This window comes from Myodes glareolus, chromosome 14, assembly GCF_982192425.1.
Source record: "Myodes glareolus chromosome 14, mMyoGla1.1, whole genome shotgun sequence".
Lineage (NCBI taxonomy): Eukaryota > Metazoa > Chordata > Mammalia > Rodentia > Cricetidae > Myodes > Myodes glareolus.
In genome coordinates this window covers 52,645,940-52,670,276 of record NC_142039.1, presented here as the reverse complement: position 1 = coordinate 52,670,276, position 24,337 = coordinate 52,645,940, and the positions used below count along the sequence as shown (strand labels likewise).

The following is a 24,337-nucleotide window of genomic DNA, read 5'->3' as shown; positions in this document are numbered from 1 at the left end:
TCTCATTTACTCACAACTTGCTCCTTTTAATCTTTCTTGAAAGGTTCTTACCTATGTGGCCCTGGGTAACTTTGATCCTGCTGCCTCAGCTATCCAAATCCAGGAATTACTAGCCTGCACCATGTGGGTTATTGAAAGGGTCTATTTTTATTCTTTTAAAACAGCTAACATCTAAACTAGGTTCAGGAGTCCGAGTTCTTGGGCTACCCCTGGCAGCAGGAAATAACAGCTCCTTCTGCAAGAGCTCAGTGTCAGGTGGACAGCAGCTAGCCTCTCGTGTTACCTTCTGACTTTCTTTGAGCTCCATGACACTCTCCTTGATTGTACTGACACAACCATACTAAGACACTCTCCAGGTTCTTTTCACACTTCAGTTTACATAACCATTATTCTCTAAGAAAACAAATATTTCTTTTATTTTAATTCTATATCTTTGTGAAACTGGTATTATAAACAAAAGTGAATTTAAAGATATAGAAAAGCTGAACTACTGGACAAGCACGATGGCTCATGTCTTCAGTTGTAGAATGCAGAAAGGAGAGGCAGGCAAATCACTAATTAAGAGGCTAGCCTAGTATACAGAGTGATTTCAGGCCAAACAGAAATACACAATGAGATTCTATCTCGAATTAACCAAATTAAATAACAACAAAACAACAACAATACCAATCTGTTATAAAACATGAATTGAAAAAGTCCAAGTACAGAAGACTTTAAAAAAAATCAAAAAATGAACATATCCTGATAATAAGACACTATCTCACTACTGTTTCAAAATTCTTATATATAGGCATGAGCTTTTGCCCCATGCAAAGACAGGCATCACAGTCAAACAAACTAGAATGGACTGCAGAAACAGTCTTGAATAATGAAATTTTACCTCAATACATGGTTTTGCAAGGCATGCAAACACAAATACTAAAAATACTAATGCGAAGAAAGTTAGAAAGTAGATTCCCAGAAATCTAATTCCTTGGTCTCCACTGAGTCTAGCAAGCACAAGACATTCATTCATTTATTTATTTTACAGCGGGCACCTGCCATAATATGCTGGGGAAATGAGAAGACAACTTTTGAGAGTAAGCTCTGTCCTTCCACCATGTGGGCCCTGGAGATGAACCTCGGGCTGTTAAGATGGACTCTGGACATATTTATATGCTCTGCTACCAGTTCAGCAATGCTGTGGGATATCCATTCTGTGAATATATGTTGTTCTCATTGGTTGATAATAAAAGCTGCTTTGGCCTACGACAAGGAGGAATATAGCTAGATTGGAAGTCAAAGGAAGGTTAAAAGAAAGAGGACAAGGGCAGAGTATGGGGAGATACCAGCCAGTCACCAAATGGACAAGACATATAGAAAATGAAGTAAAAAGTCACAAGCCTCGTAGTAAAATATAGATTAATGGAAATGGTTTAATTTAAGATACAAGAGCTAGTTGGTAATAAGCCTAAGTTATAGGCCAAACACTTTGTAATTAATATAATAGTCTGTGTGATTATTCAGGACTGGAGAGCTGGGAAACAAACATACCACCTCCATTTACACAGAGAAAACATAGTTTACAAAGATACGTTCCAATTGTTGCAGATGATACAAAGCTAAGCTGAGCACCAACGTGATGGAAGGAGCATCCCATTCCATTAGTTGCCAGATTAGCTCCTCCATCCTCACAGCCATTTTGCATTCAGTGCCGTAATTTCGCATCTCTTCCATAGTTTTGATCATATTTACACTAAATTTATTATTTTCAAATTATAAGGTACATTTTTCATGTCATAATTCATTTTATTTGAGAAACAAGAATCATTTCAAACTAAAAGTTGGATAACTGAAGTCTAAGATATCTCAGAAACTGATAAATAAGTCAGGGTTTAAAAGGCAGAGAAGAGCTCTCAACAGAAATTCTCAGCAGGCATGGGATTTACTGCCAGCCACATCCACATTCCTTCCTCCTCTTTGCTTTCCGTCCCTGGGTTGTAGCCCCAGTCATTGTTTTCAGTGTTGCAAACCTATCTGAAGTCTTGGTTATCATGTGTTCTCTTTCCTCCCCACTGTTGTCTGGTTGTCTGTAGACTTCCCTACTAATTCTCCCTCATCCTCTATTGGGAATCCTCCACCATGTGCCCTCCTGACTACAGGCTCTTCTGAGTACTCATAGACACTGATGCCTTGGTAAAATATAAAGATGTATGACTCCTTGAAGACAGGAATTCTGTCTAGATTATTCCATACTTTGATGTCTACAACCTAGTAGAAATCAAGTCCGTAAAATCTCACAAGCAGCAATTGCAATTATTTGCTTATAGAAAGGAGTAAAAAAGCATGATAAGGGGGGCTATAAAATATTCTTGTACATAATTTGACAAAAGAAAAAGATGCAGATGAAATTCTGTCATGCTGTGTGAAGCTGCGAGACAGAACGTTTCTTCTTAACACTGGGATCCCTTCTTCTCTACCCTGACTCTTAAATATTTGAACAATATAGTCAATCTCCCCACATTTCAGTGTTAAGTAGATTATACTACTGCTAAAAATATCACAATTCCTTTATTGTGGAAGTAAAGAGGAGCGAGCTATAATAGGATTTTCACATCAACAATCTTGAACTGAAATCTGTTTCACATTATACCATTTGATATGAAAAGCTTCAAGTCTGGAGACAGGAATAGAAAATAGCAACCATCCATGCAGCCATTATTCTATTTTATCAAATCATAACATTTTGTCATATTTTACTTCATACTTTTACAAAATAAAACATCTTGAACATAGAAGAAGGCAGCTTCCCACACCCTCCCATTACTATTCTTTACTGCCTAGAAAAGTGTAAGTCTGACATCAATGTGCAAATTTAAATAATGTACACCATATAAAGAATGTGGAGGGCTAGTTAGTGGCTTCTTAAATGTTATATGAATTATGCATCTGATGATATGGAAGTAAAGATATTCCTATAAACCTCGTTAAAACAGAGCAGCAGAGCCTTACTAAATTACAGCAGAAGTCATCTTAAACAGACACTGGAGTTCAGGCGTAAATAGAGGAGTCTGTAGGAATGAAAGCATAGAGGTCAACCAAGATCAGAGAGCTCTGGGATCCAGCTAGGGATGGGGACTGAGACTTCCACTGCAGGAATCACCAACAGTATTTTCCCCATTGGAGGAAGATTTGAAACAAGTATATAAAATGAGTCAATATCTGAACAATATAATTTTCCCTATAGAAACTCACATTAGTACTTCTTCTATTTATTGGCAGTAGTAGTCATACATCAAATGTATGGCTGTGGCATGGAGTACTATACATTATGAAGAATCTTATCCATGTGATGTAGTAATACAGAAATGAAAACCAAGCTAACCAGACTCTTTGCAATGATAACAATCTAGTAGTCCTCTGCCACTGTTCCTTTTCTAGCTAAGTCTATTCTATACCTTTTATATATCAAGTTGAAAGAACCAAGAAGTACACAGGCTTCCTCCCATTCACCAATAACTTAGAAAAATATCAAATCAACAACAAAAGCATTAGAGCCAAGCAGTTTCAATGATTGGCTGTACAGTGTTGTTAACTTTTGAACTACTGAGCCTTGAGTCACACAGATATCTGAGTACCTACCATCTCCAAAAAGATGTGTCATAAGCCTAGTCAGTACTTGTTTAAGGTCAAACTCCACAAGCTTCACGGCCTCCATGGTGTGTGTCTCTTGCTTATGAGCAGAGCGAGAACTTTCTTCAAAGAGTTCCAAGCTTTCTCCATCCTTCACACCAGCAAATAACTGTAAACCAAAAGGAATAATGAAATGTGTTTTTAAAAAGGCCTTAGTTGGTTTCTGTCAAACAGTATAGAAATTCTGTGAATAAGAATTATATTTTACAAAAAAAGTAAATTAAAATTTAAGAAATTAAATACTATAGCTAATATGCACATTGAAACAGTAATTTTGTACTAACTAGACAAGCTCTGAATTACCCAGTGTGGCAGGTCCCTGGGGAACTAAAGAAACTGCTCAGATCTTTGCTGATCAGTTTTATATTTGCCTGAATTTTCTGTCATTTCCTTACAAAAGACATTATTCTCAATTTTAATGGAAATGCCAAGCTTTAGACTCTATAATAGTATCCCTAAGTGTCCCGCAGGATCTTTCCAATGTGATCTAAGACTAAGTAAGAAAGTGCAGTTTAAGAATTAAATCCTATAAAGTCTATGAAGACAGGAATCCTGCTGGAGTTTTGATACTCTATTTCTAAAAACCATTTCAGAGCTTTGTGTATATCTCGGCCACTTACTATATACAGAAAGGGACAAGTTAAATGATAGCGAAGTCTTGGCTCATGCCAAATTCACAGATTTATATGGTAAGTAATGTATGAAAATACAGGGTACGTGCCACAGTACAACAGCTAAATAAAATTTCCTTAATATCAACATTACCCACAGCTGTCATTAATTATAAGCTTTTTTCCAATAAAATAGAGTATCCACAAATGATGAGATGGCTCAGTAAGTATGTGCTTCCATATAAACAAAAGAATCTAAATTCAATCCTAAGCAACCATATAAGAAGCCAGGCATAATGAAATTCATCTGTGATCCCATGGGGAGGAAGAAACCGGAAGCTCTCTGGAGATCACTGGGCAACCAGGCTAACCAAAGCAGTGAGCTTCAAATTCAGTGAAAGACCCTATCTCTAAAGCTAAAGTGGAAAGTGACAGAGGAAGTCAATTGAGATCCACCCCTGGCCTGTGTGTGCACACACATGTATAAACATAATCATATAATTCCCCCCCTCAAAAAAGCACACATACACACACACAAACATATCCAACTGTGCTAACATAGCAGATCAACTTTACCTATGAGGAGAATGGGTCAAAAAAGAGAAATAAAACCAGGCAGTGGTGGTGCATGCCTTTAAACACAGCACTTGGGAGGCAAGGCAGATAGAACTCTGTGAGTTCGGGGCCAACCTGGTCTACAGAGCAAGTTCCAGGACAGACAGAGCAAATGGCCATCATTGCTTACACCTGAGTTCCATGTGAGACAATACTAAAGGATTATAAGTTCTAGTAAAGTTATATTGTAAAGGCACAAAGAAAGTCCCATATCGAGGTCTCCTCTAAAAGCTCAAAAAGTCTTTTCAGAAGATCTAACTGCCCTGGGGCTTTAAGTGAGTCTCAGGAGTGCTGAAATAACCCACCTTGTGTACAATCAACATAGTTCAGGACTCGCGCCTAAGGAATGATGCTGCCCACTATTAGGTTGGGTCTTCCTACATTAATTAACGTAAACAAGATGATACCCTACAGACAACTTCACAGGCCAACTCAGCCCTGAGAACTCCCTCACTGTGACTCTTGTCCCAGGTGACTCTGCACTGAGGGAAGTTGCAGACTAACTGGCCATCACAGTTCTGCATCATGTCCGGTATTTTGAGAATTCTAAACATTAAAACACAAAAACGTTTTGTACTGGAGAAACATCTGAACACACTGCTCAGTCTACATAGGTGAGCACTATTTAAGTGTAAAAGCGAATGCAAGGGACCTTCCTAACAGCTAGAACGATGTCCAACAGGCGAAAAAGTAAAAAAGGCCAAGTACAAAGGAGCAAATGCTGCCTTTCCTGTAAGATGCAGGAGGGTCACAAAGACACATGGTCCTCATGTACCTGCAGATGAATAACTGCAGACGTGGAGAATGGACCAGCCATGGCAGGGGGGCAGACACAGAGGATATACATGTGAGTGGGGACAGGCGTGTGAAAACGGGCAGAGCACAGGGACGACTCTCTAAGGTAAACTTTGTGTAGTTCTAAAGTTGCGAATCAATCTAATATTCAATCCACTCAAAACATGAAAAAGAAAACCAAAACAGGGTGTGGAGAACCCCAAATGTGCTTTCATTTAAATGGCACAGTCACACAGAGAAGATGGAACACTGATTGCAGTAACTTTTAAAAACAGTATTTTAAGTAGCTTTATAAGGTTAAAATGTAATTATAGGGGCAAACATTATACACAAATCAGTTATTTTCTCAACAAGAATATATGGTAAAAATTCTTAAATCACTTTAAGTTTTGTAAACAGGTGAGTTTCTGTCCTGCCCCATTCCACAGCTGCTTCCCAAATTACCACAAAGTAGGCTTATATTAATTTTAAATGTCTGGATGGTAACTCAGGTTTATTACTAACTAGCTCTTACGCTTAAATTAACCCATAATTCTTATCTATGTTGGGCCACGTGGCTTGGTACCTTTCCTCAGCAAGGCTAGAAACAGATGAATATAGATTTCCCGGCTGTGCCTATGAAGGCCTAGACATATAACAATAGGCATAGTAACAATAAGCATACTCAGGTCTGGATTTTTAAATACCATTTTCTCATAAAGCAGAAGTTCTTAGAGAAGTAACTGATTCTAAGTTGGGAATACCCTGCTAAATACAAAGTTACAAGAGTCCAGACACAGGGGGCTACCGCAAGGGGTTCTGTGGTCAAATCCAGATCCAACTGAACAATCCATAAATAAGTTAAGCAAGGATCACAACACAGATACAAAAACAAATATCCAGAAATCCAGGAAGATATTAAATATTGGATTAATGTGAACAGAGAATAAAATTCTAATGAATGCATTTAGAAGAAAGCCAAAACCACAGTAATTCACAAGATGACCAATGGATTCTAAAGTTGATACAAGAAGCAGGGTATTTACAGTGGTAAAGTGGCTCATAGAAATTACTTAGTTACGTCAGAAAAATAGTAACTGTAATGGCAGAGAAACATACTATTTTTATGACACAATCAACCCCATGATATGATCATGAGAAGATATCAGACAATATCCAAATAAGCAACAGCCTATAAAAGATGTGGCAAGTATACGAAGAGCCTCTCACTCAAGACCAGTGGTTCTCAACCTATGGGTCACAACCTCTGGAGGAGTTGAACAACCCTTTAACACGGGTTGCCTGAAATCATCCCCAAACACAGGTATTTACAGCAGCAAAATTAGTTATGATGCAGCAACAAAAATAATTTTATGGTTAGGGGTCACCACATCATGAGGAACAGTATTGAAGAATCATAGCATTAGGAAGGTTGAGAACCAGTGCTCTAGACAAAGAAAACTGTCTTAGTTTAAGGAAGGTAGTGTGGACACGCCCACTATACAGAATATCATTCTGGGTGGAATTCTGACTCAAGTGGGGAGAAAGGTTGTAATTCCAGCAAAGATGCCTGCATGTTCTATTTAACTCTTCAGATCTACATGATTTGTTGCTGTTGGTTTCATTTTGTGCTTTTTTTTTTAAAAAAAAAAAAGAGTAATTTTGAAAATCACTTTTAGGTTGACAACAAAGGTGAGAGTAAGGTAGAGCTATCAATATGCCTGCCACCTACCCTCCCTCCGACACATACTTCTTATACCACACAAGTACATACACTTCCTCCACTAACAACATCCCATCAAATGCTACACCTTATGTGACTAACGGTCACAAACTGGCATATTAACAGATAGCCACAGTACTTAGTGTACCTCAGCTGTGATCAGGGTAGCACGCAGAGTGTACATGTGCAATCACTACCGGGGCAGTTCTAAGGTTTCTGTAGATGTCCAGTAAGATGTAGCCACTACTTAACACTATACAAAATAGTTCCAGTGCTCTAAATATGACCCGTGCTCTACCAATTTATCTGTCTCTCCCCAGCAAACCCTGGTGTCCACTGACTGATCTTTTCACTTCAGTCTAAAGCTTCTTTTCCATAACATAATTGGAAACAAAGAGCAGTCAGAGTTTTCCAATTGGCTCCTTTCACTCAGCTATATGCACTTAATTTCTCTCTATATCTTCAATGGCTTGATAGTTCATGTATGGGATTGTTTTAAAAAAACACTTTTACTACTTACACATTATTGAGATTTGATTTTTAAAACACTTTATGTCCACACCTTAAAACTGCAAGAGCTGAAACAACTGGATACTATTTTGCCAACCCTGCAACAGCATTGTCCAGGAGTGTGTATCTATGGTAGGTGACTGTATGCCTGGGGATGGAAGCTAATCACTAGGAAGCCTGAAGGCCTAGGCTGAAGGAGGAGCTTTTACCCTCAAAGACTATATAACCAGAGCTCTAGGGCCAATTTGCAACTTAAGATGAGAGTTGTTGGGTTTCACGCCCCCATCCTGTTTAGTCTCCAAGTAGCCCTAAAGAGGAGGCTAGAGCTACAAACAGAAATCCCCAAAACACACCTGTGTCTTCTCTAGGCTCTCAGCTCAATGCACATGTCTGCTCCTGAGGGCACGGCCCCATTTCTATTAGCTTTAAATGCAGCAAGGAACAGTGAGATGGTGCAGCTGTTAAAGGCACATACCACTAAGAGTGACAGTTCTCAGAAGTCCCACAGTAAAATGACAGAATTGACTCCCATGTTTTCTACACCTCTAGTAAAAAGACAGACACAGACAGACAGACAGACAGACACACACACACACAGTGAGACAGAGAGAGAGACAGAGAAAACAAAAAAACTTAAAATCTGAAAAATATTTTTAATTATAGCAACATTATTTAATGGGTTGCTTACCTCTTTTTAAAACTATTCCCTTTATCTCTTCTTTCAGCACATCTAATCCACACTCAGAACAAACTTCTTGATTTTGACCTTGTAAACTGCTTTCAGAATCATATTACAAGACTCCCAGGAAGTGAATGTCTTTCATATTTTATCCCTGACTTGTTGTTTTGTGGAGCTGAATATTAAACACAGGGACATAGTATACCTGCAAAATTCAAGATGTTATTTCTTTCTGCTGTGTAGTACTCCACTGTGTAAATGTACCACATTTTCCTTACCCATTCATTAGTCGAGGGGCATTTAGATTGTTTCCAGGTTCTGATTATGACAAACAATGCTGCTATGAACATAGTTGAGCACATGTCCTTGTGGCACAATTGAGCATCCTTTGAATATATACCCAAAAGTGGTATTACTGGGTCTTGAGGAAGGTTGTTTCCTAATTTTCTGAGAAATTGTCATATAGATATCCAAAGGGGCTGTACCAGCTTGCATTCCCACCAGTAATGCAGGAGTGTTCCCTTTTCCCCACAACCTCTCCAGCATAAGTTGTCATCAGTGGTTTTTATCTTGGTCATTCTTAGAGCTGTAAGATGGAATCTCAGAGTTGTTTCGATTTGCATTTCTCTGATGACTAAGGATGTTGAGCATTTCCTTAAGTGTCTTTCAGCCATTTTAAAATAATTCACTTTTGTGACCCCTTCTTCTTTCTCCATATCCCCTTCTCCTTCTGGTTCCTGTCTATGTCCAATCACCTCATAGTCTTTCTTGTGTCACCTGTGTTCTAGTTTCTACCTGTCCTTAATACCTCCTTTCCCCTTCATCACTGCCCCCTTCTGCTTATATGACCTCTACCACACATACCTGTATGTATGTATATATGTATGTAAACATTTCAAGTAAGGCTCTGCATATGAGAAAAACAGGCGGTACCATTCTGAATCTGTGATACCTTGCTTAATGTAGTATTTTCAAATTCATCTATTTCCCAGAAATATTATAATTTCACTTTTCTTTACAGTTGAATGAAATCCCATTGTGCATGTTTCCCACAGCTACATGACTTACTTGTGTACTGATGGACACCTAGCTAGGCTGGTTCCACTGTCTTGGTATTGTGAGTAGAGCAGCAATCAGCATGGATGGACAAAGTTCTGTGAGATGGAATGCACACAGCACCTTAGATTTTGACTAGAATTGGTAGAGTGTGGTCATATAATAGCGTAACTTCTTTTAGTTTTTTTTTTTTGATAACTTTCCACACTGATCCCCTACTAATTATACCAGCTCATACTCCCACCAATAATGCATAGGGTTGTCTTTCTACCATGCTAATCTGTTCCTCTTTGTTTCGTGACGAAGGCAATGCTGACTGAAATGAGATGGAATCTCAAGGAGTTCTAATTTAGATTTATTGACAGCTAAGGATATTAAATACTTTTTAAAACTATCTATTGCCCATTTCAGCTTCTTCTTTGGAGAAGTGTCCATTTCATTCACCAATTTATTGACTGGCAGTTCTGTTATTTTGATGTTTAACTTTTGTAGTTCTTTATATATTCTAGATATTAATACCTTGTCTGGCAAAGATCTTCTCCCATTCTGTACACTGTCAACAGACCAGACAGCCTACATATATTTTTAGTGTGCTAATCACCTTATGTTTCTCTATATTTTAAGCTTATGTCCTCTCTTCAGGACAAATGTCATTACATTCTTTGCAAAGAAAAATAGAAACTTCTTTCAAATTAGCATTAACCTGAGTAGACCTAATCATATAAAAAGTCAAAGACTTCAACTTTCATCCAATGTGGCCATTTTCTTGGTTTTCCTGAACCACAGCTGAGGATGGGCACACAGGACAACAAAATCTAAGGCCAAGACTCAGCCAATAGCATCACACAAGGTGACAAGAAGGCGTGTTCACTCTGCCCTTTCCTAGAAGATCAGTATGGAAGTCTTGACAAAGGAGCCTGGTGCAGCTGTCAGTCACTACATAAGAAAACTAGTACTGCCTCTGGTGTACCTTTCTCCAAACACCAAGTACTTGCCTGGTAATATTAACGAATAGCTTACATTAGTATTAATGTGTACTATCCCGTTAAAAGCACATGGTCCTCTCCTGTACCACATGCAGCTCCTGCCACTGAGACTGTGCCCCCACACCACCTCTATACACAGATGGAACCTTCAACTTGAAAGTGTATGTCAACTCCAAGTTGCAGTTACCAGATAATGCAAGGAGGCAAGTACTGGACTCTGGCAAAGCACTACAACAAATAGAAGCACTGGAAAGTTTATGTAGATACATCGGGGGAGGGTAAGGAGCAGCAATTGTGTGTATTAGGAAAACCTAAATAACTCCTATTTAACAGGTACCCTTTTGGGGTTCTTAGTATCATTAATAAAAGAATTAAATAATGGAGTCAGGTGGAAGCACAAGAACAATTTTATTAGAGTTAAAATGAAAAATCACAGGGCACAAGGCAGGCAAGGAACAAAACCTCAGCTGCTGCCTAGACAAGAATGGAGGAAAGAGGGGAAAACTAAGCCATTTAAGTTATGGGGCCAGGGAAACTTTAATGAAAGAGGAAGGAAGCCAAAATGGGGGGGGGGTATTATAAAAAGAGATAGAAAGAAGAGAAGGAAAGGGTGCTGCTTTACTGAATGGATTGGGAAAGCTGGCAGACATAAGAACCCCACATGGTCCTCAAGCTTCTTCACTAGAGGTTGGGGTTCTGGGATGGAATAGTAGAGTAGCTTATTATTTTGAGATTACTATTAATGAATTATAATTAATAAATTATTCTGACTATCTCTTTAGCACGGCTTTATATGAGTTCACCGTCCTAGTTGTGATCGCTTAGCCAAAGCGACAGAACCAGCCCAACTGGAATGTTGGGACTACACTCAGACTAGGAATTCTAGTCTCTCACCTGGTTTTCAAGGGTTACATAGTGAGCTCCATTCATCATTGACCTCCAGAGTACATGAGGATAACGTTAAACATATAGAAAACATTAAAGATTAGAAAACACCAAAATAAGGTGAAAGTGCACCCAATGCAATGCGGCACTGATGAAGAACAAGATCATCCAATCAGAGCCAGCTACTATTTCTACGCCCAGATAAAATAAGGAAAAGACATAGAGAGATACAGATGTGGGGAGGGGTAGGGATGCTTGGAATGATCCCACCCCAGACCCAGAGACTTAAAGGGTGGTTTCTCACGTAACCTGGTGATAGGGAATCAGAAACCACAATGTTGATGAAAACTTAGCTTTCCATTAACCACACAGAATAGGTAGGTCATGTCAGTCGTTTTCAGATTAGTCTTTCTATATTTCTGACATTTTCTTAATTATCCCTATATAAACTCAAATGACCCTAAATACAAACGCTATCCTCACTGCAGTAGTCAGGGGAAGTAGTTCAAATGAGAACAGAACAGATAAAAGAAATTGATTCAAATATGGCTTAACAATGAAAGTGTATAACAAAAGCTGGTTCTATTTAAAATTTAGAAAGCAAAAAATATTTTTCAAAGTCTTAGAAATTAAGCAAATTTTCAAAAAGACAAATTTAAAAAGGAAAAAAAAAGAATGGTCAGAATAATATATAAACACGTAAAATCTAAATATCCAAAAGGAAAGGAGTCAGATGAAAGCATTATTCCAGATGGTTATACCACAGGCCAGACCCTTTCCTGTTTCCTTATTTAAATATCCTTTTCTATTTGCTCGTTGAAGTATCCAGAGACCGCTCACTCCTTCTGCACCACAAGCCTTGTGTGTGAGTGCTAGACTCTATTTATGCTGCCTATTTCTCCGGGGTTTTGTGACAGAACTCATGACGCTCTGACTACTCACAGAACCATCAGCTGATGACAACAGGCACGGTCTACCTTATAAGGCCATTACCCTACCCACTACATGGTTTCATTGAATGCCACTTACCATATTCCAGTTACTCCAGTAAGAACTCAGGGGTTTAAAAAGTTAAAGGAGGAGAAACATTGCGGAATAATTAATGGTTCCTGAATCCAAACCCAACTGTAGGATTGTGATCCAGTCTCAGACCCAGAGCCCTCTCTCTGACTTCAATACAGAAAGGACCAGACAGACAGAATGAAAATACGATATAAAACATGAACATAACTGAGCTGCCAGGCCCCAAACACTTACATTTCCTGAGACACTGTATATAGTAATGATATTTACTCCAATTAAAACAGGTTTATTATATAAGGACCACTAAATTCCATCATCACCATCACCATCATTATGTTGTGATTACTATTACTATTATTACTATTACTATTATTATTATTAATTGGGATTGGGAGATATCCTAGTCTGTAAAGTGAGCACACTGCAAGTATGAGGCCTATAACCTATACTAGAAAATAGTCAGATATGATGACACAAGCTTATGATCCCAGTGCTAGGGAAGGAGAAACAGACAGATGCCAGGGACTCTGTCTCCAGTCAGCCTAGCTCCACTCTTAAAGTGAACAGCTCCTGAAGAACAGCACAAAGGCTGACCTCAAGCCTCTACGAGCATGTGCTCATACACACAGACGTAATTATCAACAAACAGGTAAGCTTGCCTTTTGAGTACACTAAGCATCTATCTATGAACTTGCACACAAGTGGACAGTTTGGGGACCATTCACAGTGTGCATGCCACACAGATGAAATGATCCATACTAGCACTACTCACAGAAAAATGGCATGTGTTAAAAATTGTGTGAACTTCTGGAGCATGGGTGTCCCAGAGCGTCCTAGCGCGCTCTGGTGGGTCCTGGCGCATTCTGGGGCATTCTGGAGCACTCTGTAGCACCTATTCTAACCCGTGGGTTTGACTCCAATGATCTCAACCCTTTCTCCCTAAATTGAGGAAGAGAAGTAAATAAAAGGAAAAGAAAAGAAACTAAGGTGAAAAGCATCTTAGTGTTGAATAAATCATACACAGAGAGATCAAAGGGGATTAGAAACAACTTCTCAGAGAACTGTTCAGAAGAATCTCTCCAGAAGGAAGAAGCAAGTCTGTCACATTCTGCACCACATATAAACTCTGAAAGAAGATGTGGCCAAGAAAATATTCAGACAGTCCCTGCAGACCTTATATGAGTGGACACAGACTCAGAAGACAGGGCCCTTCTTGGATACTCAGCAAGCACATCTACAGAGCATATCTAACACATTTCTGCATTAACCCAAAAATGCTGACAGAAAAAAAAAATAACCCAACTTTTCTGCCAGAGGCCTGGACCAGGAGAAGGGGAGACGTGGGGAAGGTCTTCTCTGCCTCTTCAGGGAAAGCGAGCATTAGTGATCTCTTTATGACTAGTCTAGACATTGTCAGGCATGATGTTAATTAGCACTCAGGAGACTGAAGCTGGTAGACGATAAAGCTGAGGTAGTCTGGGCTACATAGAGAGAGTCACTTTCAAACAAACAGTATTTTGGGGGTGAGGGAACCCTCCAATAGATAGGAAGGTGCTGGACTAAGAACCTATGATAGGAATAGAAGTGAGACTATGTTTAAGATGAGGATCAAGTGCAACATCTTTAAACTGCAAGACATTTCTTCACTGTAACATCAAAATCGACGTGATAAAATCAATTAATCACATTTGAAAATTACAAGCCTTTGATAAAATAGCCACTATTATATCAGCAATGTGGCTACATAGAAGCTTATAAAGCAATCCCTGTCTGAAGTAATAGAGCAAAGAGACTTCAGGACTACAGGCGTGGCATAAAGCATTTTTGCTCTGCATGATATCAAACGTGAGGGAAAGGGACATGGCATGGGGACTTCGGCTGAGGTCGCAGTCAAGCAAAACCATCAAGCACAGAAACCAAAGGCATGAAAGAAAGGAGGGCAGGGCTACAAATCCGGGTTATGCAAATCACTCTTTTAATAAGGGAATGCGCAATGAAAGGAGAAGGAAGAGACACGAATGACTTCAAAAACTGGACAATTGTCATCAAGTGAAATTCTAGTTAATGGGATGCTTTGTCCAGATCTTGGTGCAGTTCTGCAGGTCATTTTCTTTTAAAAGTCTAATTAACCCCACATAACTTTATTAGAAAATGATTAAGAGAAAAGACTAAAAGATTCATGGCCAAATTAAACAGGATAAAAGTTATTTTTTCAGCAATATGAGAAGTCTTAGACAATTAGGAAAAATCAGGAGATGTTTTCTGACAGACAAATGTAACTGAAGTGCCTGGATGTGAAAACCCAAGAAGTCCGGGAGATGCAGAGTGGCTAAGGAATTCTACATGTGTGCGGAGTCCTTCCCCCTTCCTTCCCACATTCTGCCATTCCCTAGGCCTAGGCAGCAGCTGTCAGAGAACTGAGTTATATAGAAGAGCTATTGGGAACAACTGCCCACTAACAGCTGATAAGGGGACTTGGAGGGAACAGAAAGATCCATTATTGATTCCTCAAATGAGTCTGCTGCAGATTACAGGACATAAGCACTGTCTGCTTATAAATTCCCCAACACTCACTGTGTAACAATTCAACACTTTAGAGTCACTAGCAGAGCTCCCTGAGTCTGTGTTCTCTGGGACAGAAGTGGGTACAGAGTGCACAACAACAGAACAAACATAGTTTCATTCCCAATTTCTAGCTTCGGCATTGTAGGCCAGCATGAGACCAGTGCCATCTAGAGGCAGAGGACAGGGAGCTGCTCCATCGCTGACCGGGCTACAAGATTTGTCATCAAAAAGTATTCTCCTTTATTTCCATTTTCAAAATAGTAAAGTCTAGCAGATTGTACTTGTAATACCCTTTAAACTAAAGTCAGACATAGCTGCCGCCAGGGACATATTAATTTACTAAGGTACCAGATGATGTTTTTCTGCACTTTTTACCCTCAATGGTATAATTCCTGAAAGAGATAAAGTGTTTCTAAAACAATCCCAAGGAAAGAGGGAGACAGACAACACAGATCACTGGCTCAACTCTGCATCTGGAAGTCAACAACTCCTTACAATGCCAATAAGAATCTAAGAGGCTAGAGCAGGAAGGCTTGGAAATACTGAAACAAAAATGAATCCAGATAGTAACAGAGAGACATCACTTCAGGATGGGCACAGCAGCACATCCCTGTCATCACAGCAAGCAATGCTGAAACAGAGTCTAAAACTTGCTTGGTGATAACAGCAAGATATTGTCTTAAAAGAAGAAGAATAAAAAAAAAACTTTAAGGTTCACTGCTATGGTTTTGATCTAAGATATTCCCCCAAAGGCTTGTCTGTAAAGACAGGTCAACAACCTGTGGTCACTCCTAAATAATAGTAAAGGAAGCCCTGTTGTTGGGGCATATTCTTAAAGATTATGAAAGCCCAAATACTTGGTCTCTCTCTTTGTTTCCCATCTACCACAAAGTGAGCACCCTGCTGAGGTAGAAGCTCCCCCCAGGATGCACTGAGTCTGTCACCATAAGCCAAAGTCAACAAGGCCAAGTGACCAGAGACTAAAATAAGCCTTTCTTCAAATGCTGATATAGCTTAGAGAATTGCTATAGTGAAAAACCTGGCTATTACCTTAATTGTGATAAATATGCCACAGTATTTAATAGTGGGAAAGCTGCTGTTAGGGATTTCAAGAGTTCTCTCTTGTTGGCAACATTTCTACAAAACAAATAATATTCTATAATAAAAGTGGAGATGATATACTCCTTTAACTGAAATCAGCACAATGCAGAAAGAATTGGAGCCCCAAGAGTCACATCAAACTCTTACTGTGAATGAAGATGGATGAGTACGATTTTCTAATAGTTTCAGCACTAGCAAAGGTCTCTGCGTACCAGCAAGACCTTCAGAATAGGGCCATCGCCACAATGACGTCATCACCATATGAAACACTGAAGATGCTTCATGCTGTCCTTGCCAATTACTTGAGTAATTTAGTAATCAACAAGCCCACACTAAGTAAAGCAGCACATTTCAGGGTTGAAAGTTTTAACTGTTCTCTTCAATTAACATCAAGCACTACACTAAAAACACATTCCACATTAGAATATCTATTCCCACCCTTCTATCTTCACTTGAGAAAAAAAAAAATGTTGGTCCAGCTCTCTTCCCAGAAAACAGAAGCCATCCAATAGGAAATCTCCCAGAGTCTAGTCCTCCATCCCCTCCATAACCATTCCTGTCTTTGATATAACCAGGCTTCAATCCTTCACTCTTACTTGACTTTAGGGAAGGTAATTATTCTTGAAGCACACTTTCTTCTGGGCAGCTCTAGATCATATCCCTCCTCTGCCTCTTAGACACACTTTATCACATTCCTGTGTCCTCAAACTCCTTAACTAGAGCTCATGTCATCATTTCCATGCTCGCTATCTCTAATTTGACTCTTCATCTCAGCAAACATATTTAATTCTGCCCTCTGAACAAGCGAACCAAACAAATGAAAACCAGTTGTTAGACCAGATCATGCTCCTGAGTCATGAGTTCCCAGTGAAGGGCTCACTCCTTTTCATCTTCCTCACAGCTTCTCGCTCCCTCTTCTGTCACTCTGTATTTGTGATCCATAAGCCTCATGCTCACCTTTCTGTACTCCTTCATCTGCATACTGTGTTCTTATAATGCTAGCTTCCCACTATGAACCAATGCCTTTGAGTCTGGATACCATAAGTTCTTGGGAATTTATCCAAAAGGCACTTCACCCCAAAAGCTGTGCTAGAACCCAAGTATATATCCATATATAAGGTGTCTCCGTGTGCAAATTCTCCACCTAAACATAGACTAGGCTCAATTTTCTTTCCTCTTCCCATCATAAGACTTAACTCTCAATTCTGCAAATGGTACCAAGAAAACAATGCCAGGGATTCTACTTCCCCTCTCCTCCCCACACACAATGATAAAATCCAGTCAATCTTACCTCCTTCAAGTATCTTTGTACCTATCATGTGGTCATCTCCTTAGCCAGACCTGCACTCAACCAGTCTCCTGGGAAGCAAACATTTTCTCATGTGTTTTTCCAGCACCAATCTTGCGAGGTGCTGCTACATGCTTTGTACCACCCAAAAAGGTCGATTTGGTTGTCTCATTCTTATTCTTCAGTATTACTGAAAACCTCTACATTTTTTTTAAAGTGAAGTTCAAATGCCCAGAAAGTTACACAGGAAGCCCTTCAAGAAGTTGCTCAAGCCTCCCACTTCACCTTCATCACCTGTTACCCCACCATGTGCCAGGCACGCCTATTACACAGTCTAGGGATATGTCATAATTGTCCTATTTTGAAGCTATCAAATATGCTACTCCTAATACCTTTTCTGTAACCATACCGTTTGTTCAGGATTCTCCAAAATACCATTTCTCATTTTCATGTGATGACCATCTTTCTCAGCATGCTAATTGCATGGTATGGAGCTTTGTTTATCTCTCACAAGGCTAAGACCAATGAATAGTGCTTAGTCAAGATCTTCTTTATCCCAACCCTGCTTAGGAGTAGGTTCCCAAGAACATGTGCCATCTAAACACAAAGGCAAACTATCCAACTCAGTTCATCCGAAGCCTATAGCTAAATAGAAACCTGTGAGCCCCAGGACAGGGCAGTTGTATAGAAAGTGATAGATATAGCCGGTAACTCCAGTAAGTACTGCCTTGTCTATTAATTTTTCACTCAGAAAGAAATTAGTAAGAATCTCCTCGAAACAGAGGCACATGTACATACCTCACCATGGGAACTCCCAGGCCTTCACACCCCATGAACACAGCAAGCAAATTCAATTATATTATTCGAATCTGACTAAAGCATTTCAACAAATATTAAGTATTCAAATCACTTTGGAGAGGATTGGGATATCTTATATTAAAGGGATAGCAGATTCATCTAAGTGGATTTGAGCTGCTAATTTTCATGGTTTTTAATTTCTTTAAACAACTGGGATTGTCTGCTTCTCATTGGGGAGGACTTGTGTTTGAAAGGGCCAGTTAAACAGCTCTCTGTCCTCAGGTCTCTGTGGGAAGTCCATTCTCGCTTCAGCTAATTGATATCGAACCAGTTTTGTCTTTCCTTGGATTTTCTGTAATGCACCACATGCCAATTAATCAAATTAGAGAGATCAGCATAGGGGAGGGAATTCACTGAAACTGTGTATTGCAAGAAACAGACTTTATTCTCTCCCTGCTGCTATCTTATTTCCTCTCCCTGTAATGAAACTTTGCAACAGTGGAGTAAGGGGAAGAGATCTGAAATAGGTCATGTGTCAAGACACTGTAACCGAAGAACAATGACTGCCAGACAGTCAAAGCAAATGTTGCTCGTCAGGATACCCCACTTCCACTGGACACAGTTTGCTAGCTTCAGTCTAAGCTTTTTAGGAGAACAGTCATCCCCCGTTCAAAGCGACTTTCCTTCCCAAACCCACACGATCTACCCAAACCTTCCAGCTTCTATATCATAAAACTCAACTTGAATAGTCAGATCAAGGTGAGTAACCCGAAGATATGTTCCTGAGATGGCAGGTTCAACAAAAATTCTCAGGGAGGTAGGGTCACCAAACATGACTGTTGGGATGAGCTGAGGCTGTCCTCCATGATCACCCAGTGTGGTACCATCTGGAGTTCCAGAACCCCAGGCCTCCCCAGAGACCCTGCTTCCAGGTATTCACATCTGCTGTGCGTTATCCTCCTGCTTTATTAATTCTCACATGGACTCTAGAGCACTTTCTTCCCTTGTAGGTTATTCCAGGGACACTGACGGGAGAATGTTGCTATGGCCTGCAGTCCCCCCCACCCCCCGTGTTCCTAATGATAGGGAAGTGGAAACAGGACGTACTAGACTGGGGCTTTGCCAGCCAGAGTTCAGCCGAATCAGTAAGCACTGGGTTAGATGGGAGACCCTGTCTCAAAAAATAAGATATAGAGCATAAAGACATCTAATATCCACCTCTGTCTTCCACAACAACATGCATAAGTACACACACACATGCACACATACACACAAAAATAGTCACACTCCTCTGTGTATATATATGCAGAAATAGTAAAAATGAAATAAAAAGCAACAATCAAAAATGGCAACAACAAAAACCCACGTCCCCGTGTGAACTGGATCTCATGACAGACAACAGTTTAAAGGAGAAAGGAACACCCACTCTGCTTGCTCCTACAGGAGATGGGAATAAATACAGAGACCCACAACTGAACAATTGCACAGGGTGAAAGATCGTGGAACACTCAGTCCTAAATGGGATGTCTCCATCAAATCTCTCCCCTAGAAGCTCAGGGAACCCTAGAGAAAAGGAAGTGAAAGGATTATAAGATGCAGAGGTGATAGAGGACAGCACGAACGCAAGACCTAAACACAGCACAACCAACACATGTATGAACTCAGAAACTGGTTGCGTGCACAGGGTATGCACAGGTCTGGACCACCCAGCTAGGGTCCTAGGACTGACACGGGAAGTGGACATATACCCCCATCTTTAACCCACAAGTTATCTCTAATTGATAACCACTTTCAAAAAACAATTAATTTAAAAATTTTAGAAATTAGTTTTCTCCAACAGAGTCTCACTGGGTATATAAACCACACTTAAGGGAAGGCCTTATACCTAGCAGTAGACAGCCAACTAAACTCAATGGCATTTTTTTTTTTTGAGATTCTCTGTCTCCTAATTCTTTATTAGGATCCTTTTTTTTAAAATCACGGATGTCCTATTCATACTGATCATAGTTTTAGCTTTGTGCTTTTAAGGGATCTCTGTGTATGTGAACATGTCTCTAAACATATATGTGTTTCTAGTGCTTTTCTTTGGCTCTTTTTCTTGTTTGTTTGGTCTCAATCTTATTTATTTGTTTTTATTTTATTTTTAATATTTTATTTATTTATTGATCCCTATTTGTATTCTAATGAGAGAAAGAAGCAGTGTGGATTTGGGTGGGTGGTGAAGTGGCAAGGATCTAGGATAAGCTGGGGCAGAGGAAACCATAATCAGAACATATTAGATGAAAAAAGCCTATTTTCAATAAAACAAAGATTATAGAAGGGAGAAAGGGAGGGAGGGAGGGAGGGAGGGAGAGAGGGAGGGAGGGAGGGAAGGAGGGAGGGAGGGAGGGAGGGAAAAGGACAAAGTGGAGAAATCCTGAGGACACCTGAACTCCATGGGTTCTGTTGTTCTGAAGAACCACCATCAATGAAAACAAACTCCTAGGCTTTGAGACACATTTGGAAAGCTGGAATTCCCACAATTCTTCTGAATGAAACTAGCAGCAGATCTTTAATGATCCTCTGTGTTGACTGCAGGTTCCAAACAAGGATGAAGTCTTTCAATAATAAATCACCACTAGTGCACTTGATTCATTGTGGATGAATTTGTTGTAGCTTACTTGATAAATCCTAGAGTATATATTAACATATGACAGAATCAGTATTTAACAATCTAATTCTAAAATGACATACCAGAGTTCAAATAATCATTTGTACCATTACTGCCGAAACAGGTAATGCATATTCTACACAGTCCCACCGCAAGACCCTCATGAAGAGAGACAGCACATCCTGAAAGGGGAAAGAATCAATGTAACTCAAGCAAAGGGATTTGACCTTATTTAGGAGTCAGTGACCTTAAAAAAATTAAAAATTTAGAATTATCAACTGTAAACAGAGGTTTCTCTATCCTGCAGCCGCTTATAAACTCAGAGGTTTAATATTAATTACAGAATGTTTGGCCTATAGTTCAGGCTTATTACTTACTAGTTCTTACATTTAAATTAACTATTTCTATTCATCTATGTATGGCCATGTGGCCATAGCATTACCAGTCTGCTGGCATCTTGCTTCTTAGGAGGCTCACATCTCCTTTAACCCTGCCCTTCTTTCTCCCTGTATTCAGATTGGATTTCCCACCTAGCTATATCCTGCCTTGCTATAGGCCAAAGCAGTTTTTATTATCAACCAATGAGAGCAACATATATTCAAAATGTACATAAGGGTTATCCCACAGCAGTCAACCAAGAGAATGTAAACCCTTAAAATTCATCATCTGACTCAGAATCCTTCTGGTAAGAATGTGCTTTATATTTGCTTGGTATAATATAATTTTAAGCCTGGCTCACAAATCCTAAACAACACAAACAATAACTTACACAAAGACTAACACTTAACAGGTCTCAAAGGATCAGTGTGTAGTGGATGTGCTTAACTCTTAGTCCAATGGGATATGAGTGTCACCACTACCAGGGTGGCCTGAGGTTGACAGGGAAAGCATCTCACTTAACATCTAGCAACTTCTCAGCTAAATATGTGAAACGATGCCAGTCCATCCCGCTAGCAGCATCCAGGTATATGTACCACACAAAGAGATGTGGTCCCCAGCAAAGTGTGACATCTACTGTGAAGAGTGCGAGAACACTGAATATATTTCTGTCACTTTCACACTTCACTTAGGCTAGTAGAAAAGACATTGTCACTGTATTTATATGGACTCAATAAAACCTAAGGAGGCCTCTTGGCCTTCTGTAGTAGCGCTATGCAAATGGCAGCCATTCTCTTGACGTCTTGGAGGAATAAATGAAAGCTCAACTACTTCTTTTGATGTCATTACCGGTCCCAGAGCCTAAGTCTCCACCATTCAGTACATGCTTCTATGTACTAAGAAGCAGTATTGTGAAAACCTACATACTAATTATATCCAGAAACTTTAAATTAGAATTCACAGCAAATGAGTTTGTTTCTCTAGGTGTGGCTTTTCCATACAAACCCATTTTACTGGAGGAATAATAGCCTGTCTCCCAAAATGGGTCTAAACATCTTGGTATTGCTTCTTTAAAATCAAGCAATCCTTCATTGTCTGCTCTGTGAGAACAAGGTGGGCCCTTGAAACGTGTTTCTTTTGCCAGTGGACACAATGTGAAGCAGTCCCTAGAGGCTGCTGGAGAGATGTCACAAGGAAGGAATTCTAACTCCTCTGGGGGCACTTTGCTCTGCACTGCAGGGAGGGCAAGTAGGGGTGTTGGGCTCCCCCAAAGGCTCCCTCAGAGACCAAAAGATTCCTCCAGTCCCTCTCTGTCATTTGCATAACAATATTTCTTGAAGGCAACGCTTCCAAGACAGCCATTGCTAAAGGGGTTATTTTTATCAAATTCTTAATAGATCTTCCCTGATCAACTTACTGCATAATTTCTTCCACAAGGTTGGGTCCTTACTACACTCGCTCCTCTGGAAGAAGAAATGGCTCTAAGACTGTCTGACCAGAAATGTAGACACATGAACCACCATGTACTTAAATGTGTTAGTCGCCATCTTTTGCAGAGTGCAAACTGACAGTCTGGACTGAAGGTGACATCCAAGCTTTGTGCCTAGTAGCAATCTCTCTGTTCAGGATTCCTGTCAACAAACGAGAGACAAATAAGCCTGGCACCCTCAAGGAACATATTAATCTGGTGGGGACACCAGGGATAAACAAGGGGATATTTCAAGAAAGTAAACTACACAATGCAACAGTGAGCACCAAAAGCTCTTATATAAGGCTGCATCATGGGTCTCAGGTTACGGGGCTAAAAAGCCTATCTTACAGAAATCAACAATGCAAAAGGCCTATGCCATAGAAAAGACTGGTCTAATCAAATGTGCCTCCAAATCCCTCTATGACTTCCAATAATAGGCACTACCCAAATCACACGAGCTATGGATTCCTGTGATCAATAATCTCACTATCAGAGAAAAAAGTAAGTAAACACCTGGGTAAAAGAGAAAAAAAAATTAAAGACAAGCTGTTTCTAGTAAGTGTGTTTTTGACAGGAGCCCTGCCTAAAAGATTTTTAAAGAAGAGATTAGAGAAATGTGGTGACTGTGATCTATCAAGGCGAAATTAAACTGCCCTCAATAAAACTCCTCCACATGAGGCCATTAAGGAAACCCAATAACCACACACTAGAAAATAAATAACCATCATTCACTAAAAGACAGAAAAGTGATTTGGGGCTGAAAGCAGAAATAAAGGGAGTACCTTTGTCTCACAGTAAGAGCGACAGTGGGGAAGCCCAAGATAGGAGGGCTCTAATGAACCATCTGGAAGGAAGGCAACAGTATCAAAGGAGAAGAGATAACAATGATTGGCAATGGCTTCCTACAAGGAATCTATGCCGGAGGACAGAGAGGGACTTAAATGAAGGATATACACTGTACTATGCTCCAAAGAAAGGGTACACTCCACTAGAAATCATGACGGCCAAGGGGTACAGCTGAGGAAATAAAGCCTTCTACACGCTCCTACCTGCAGAAAACTGTCAACGACTACGATTCGCTTTTTAAAAGGTGGCGAGTGAAAACAGACATCTTTGATAAAGTGCCATTGCAATAAGTGTGCTCTGGTTGAAATTACATCAAAGCTTTCTTAGTGTACCTTCACATATCTCTCCTATAAAAGCATTTCTTTGTTATTACATCAATATTAACGAGCTATATGCTTATATTAAAATATTTATAACTTCCTCATAAATTGTGTCTTCATTTATTAAGACCTAAAGTTTTATACTTTACAGGAAAATAAGAATTTCAAAAATATTCTAAGGAGTAGGGTAATCACATCTTTATAAATAAATAAGTAATGATTTATTTGTCAGGTGCAAGCACAGATTTAAAATACTATTTCTAACACTTGATGAAAGGAAGTAAGCCAGCCCTCAGTTAAGTATCAAAGACAAACACAAGTAAATACAATTTTATGAAACTTGCTACACTGCTGTGCTGGTTTCAGGTTTTCCTATAAATTAAATA

At 39.6% G+C, this 24,337-nt stretch overlaps 1 protein-coding gene across 7 annotated transcripts in view; it reads right to left on the bottom strand.

Annotated features, from left to right (window-relative positions):
• The window catches only part of Fars2 (phenylalanyl-tRNA synthetase 2, mitochondrial), a 427,446-nt gene that overhangs the window by 305,815 nt on the left and 97,294 nt on the right, over positions 1 to 24,337 (bottom strand). For all 7 annotated transcript variants that reach the window (XM_087896532.1, XM_087896535.1, XM_087896533.1 and 4 more), the window contains one exon: positions 3,622 to 3,781. In XM_087896532.1, the coding sequence (XP_087752658.1) occupies positions 3,622 to 3,781 (160 nt within the window). The remainder of the gene's footprint in view (positions 1 to 3,621; positions 3,782 to 24,337) is intronic.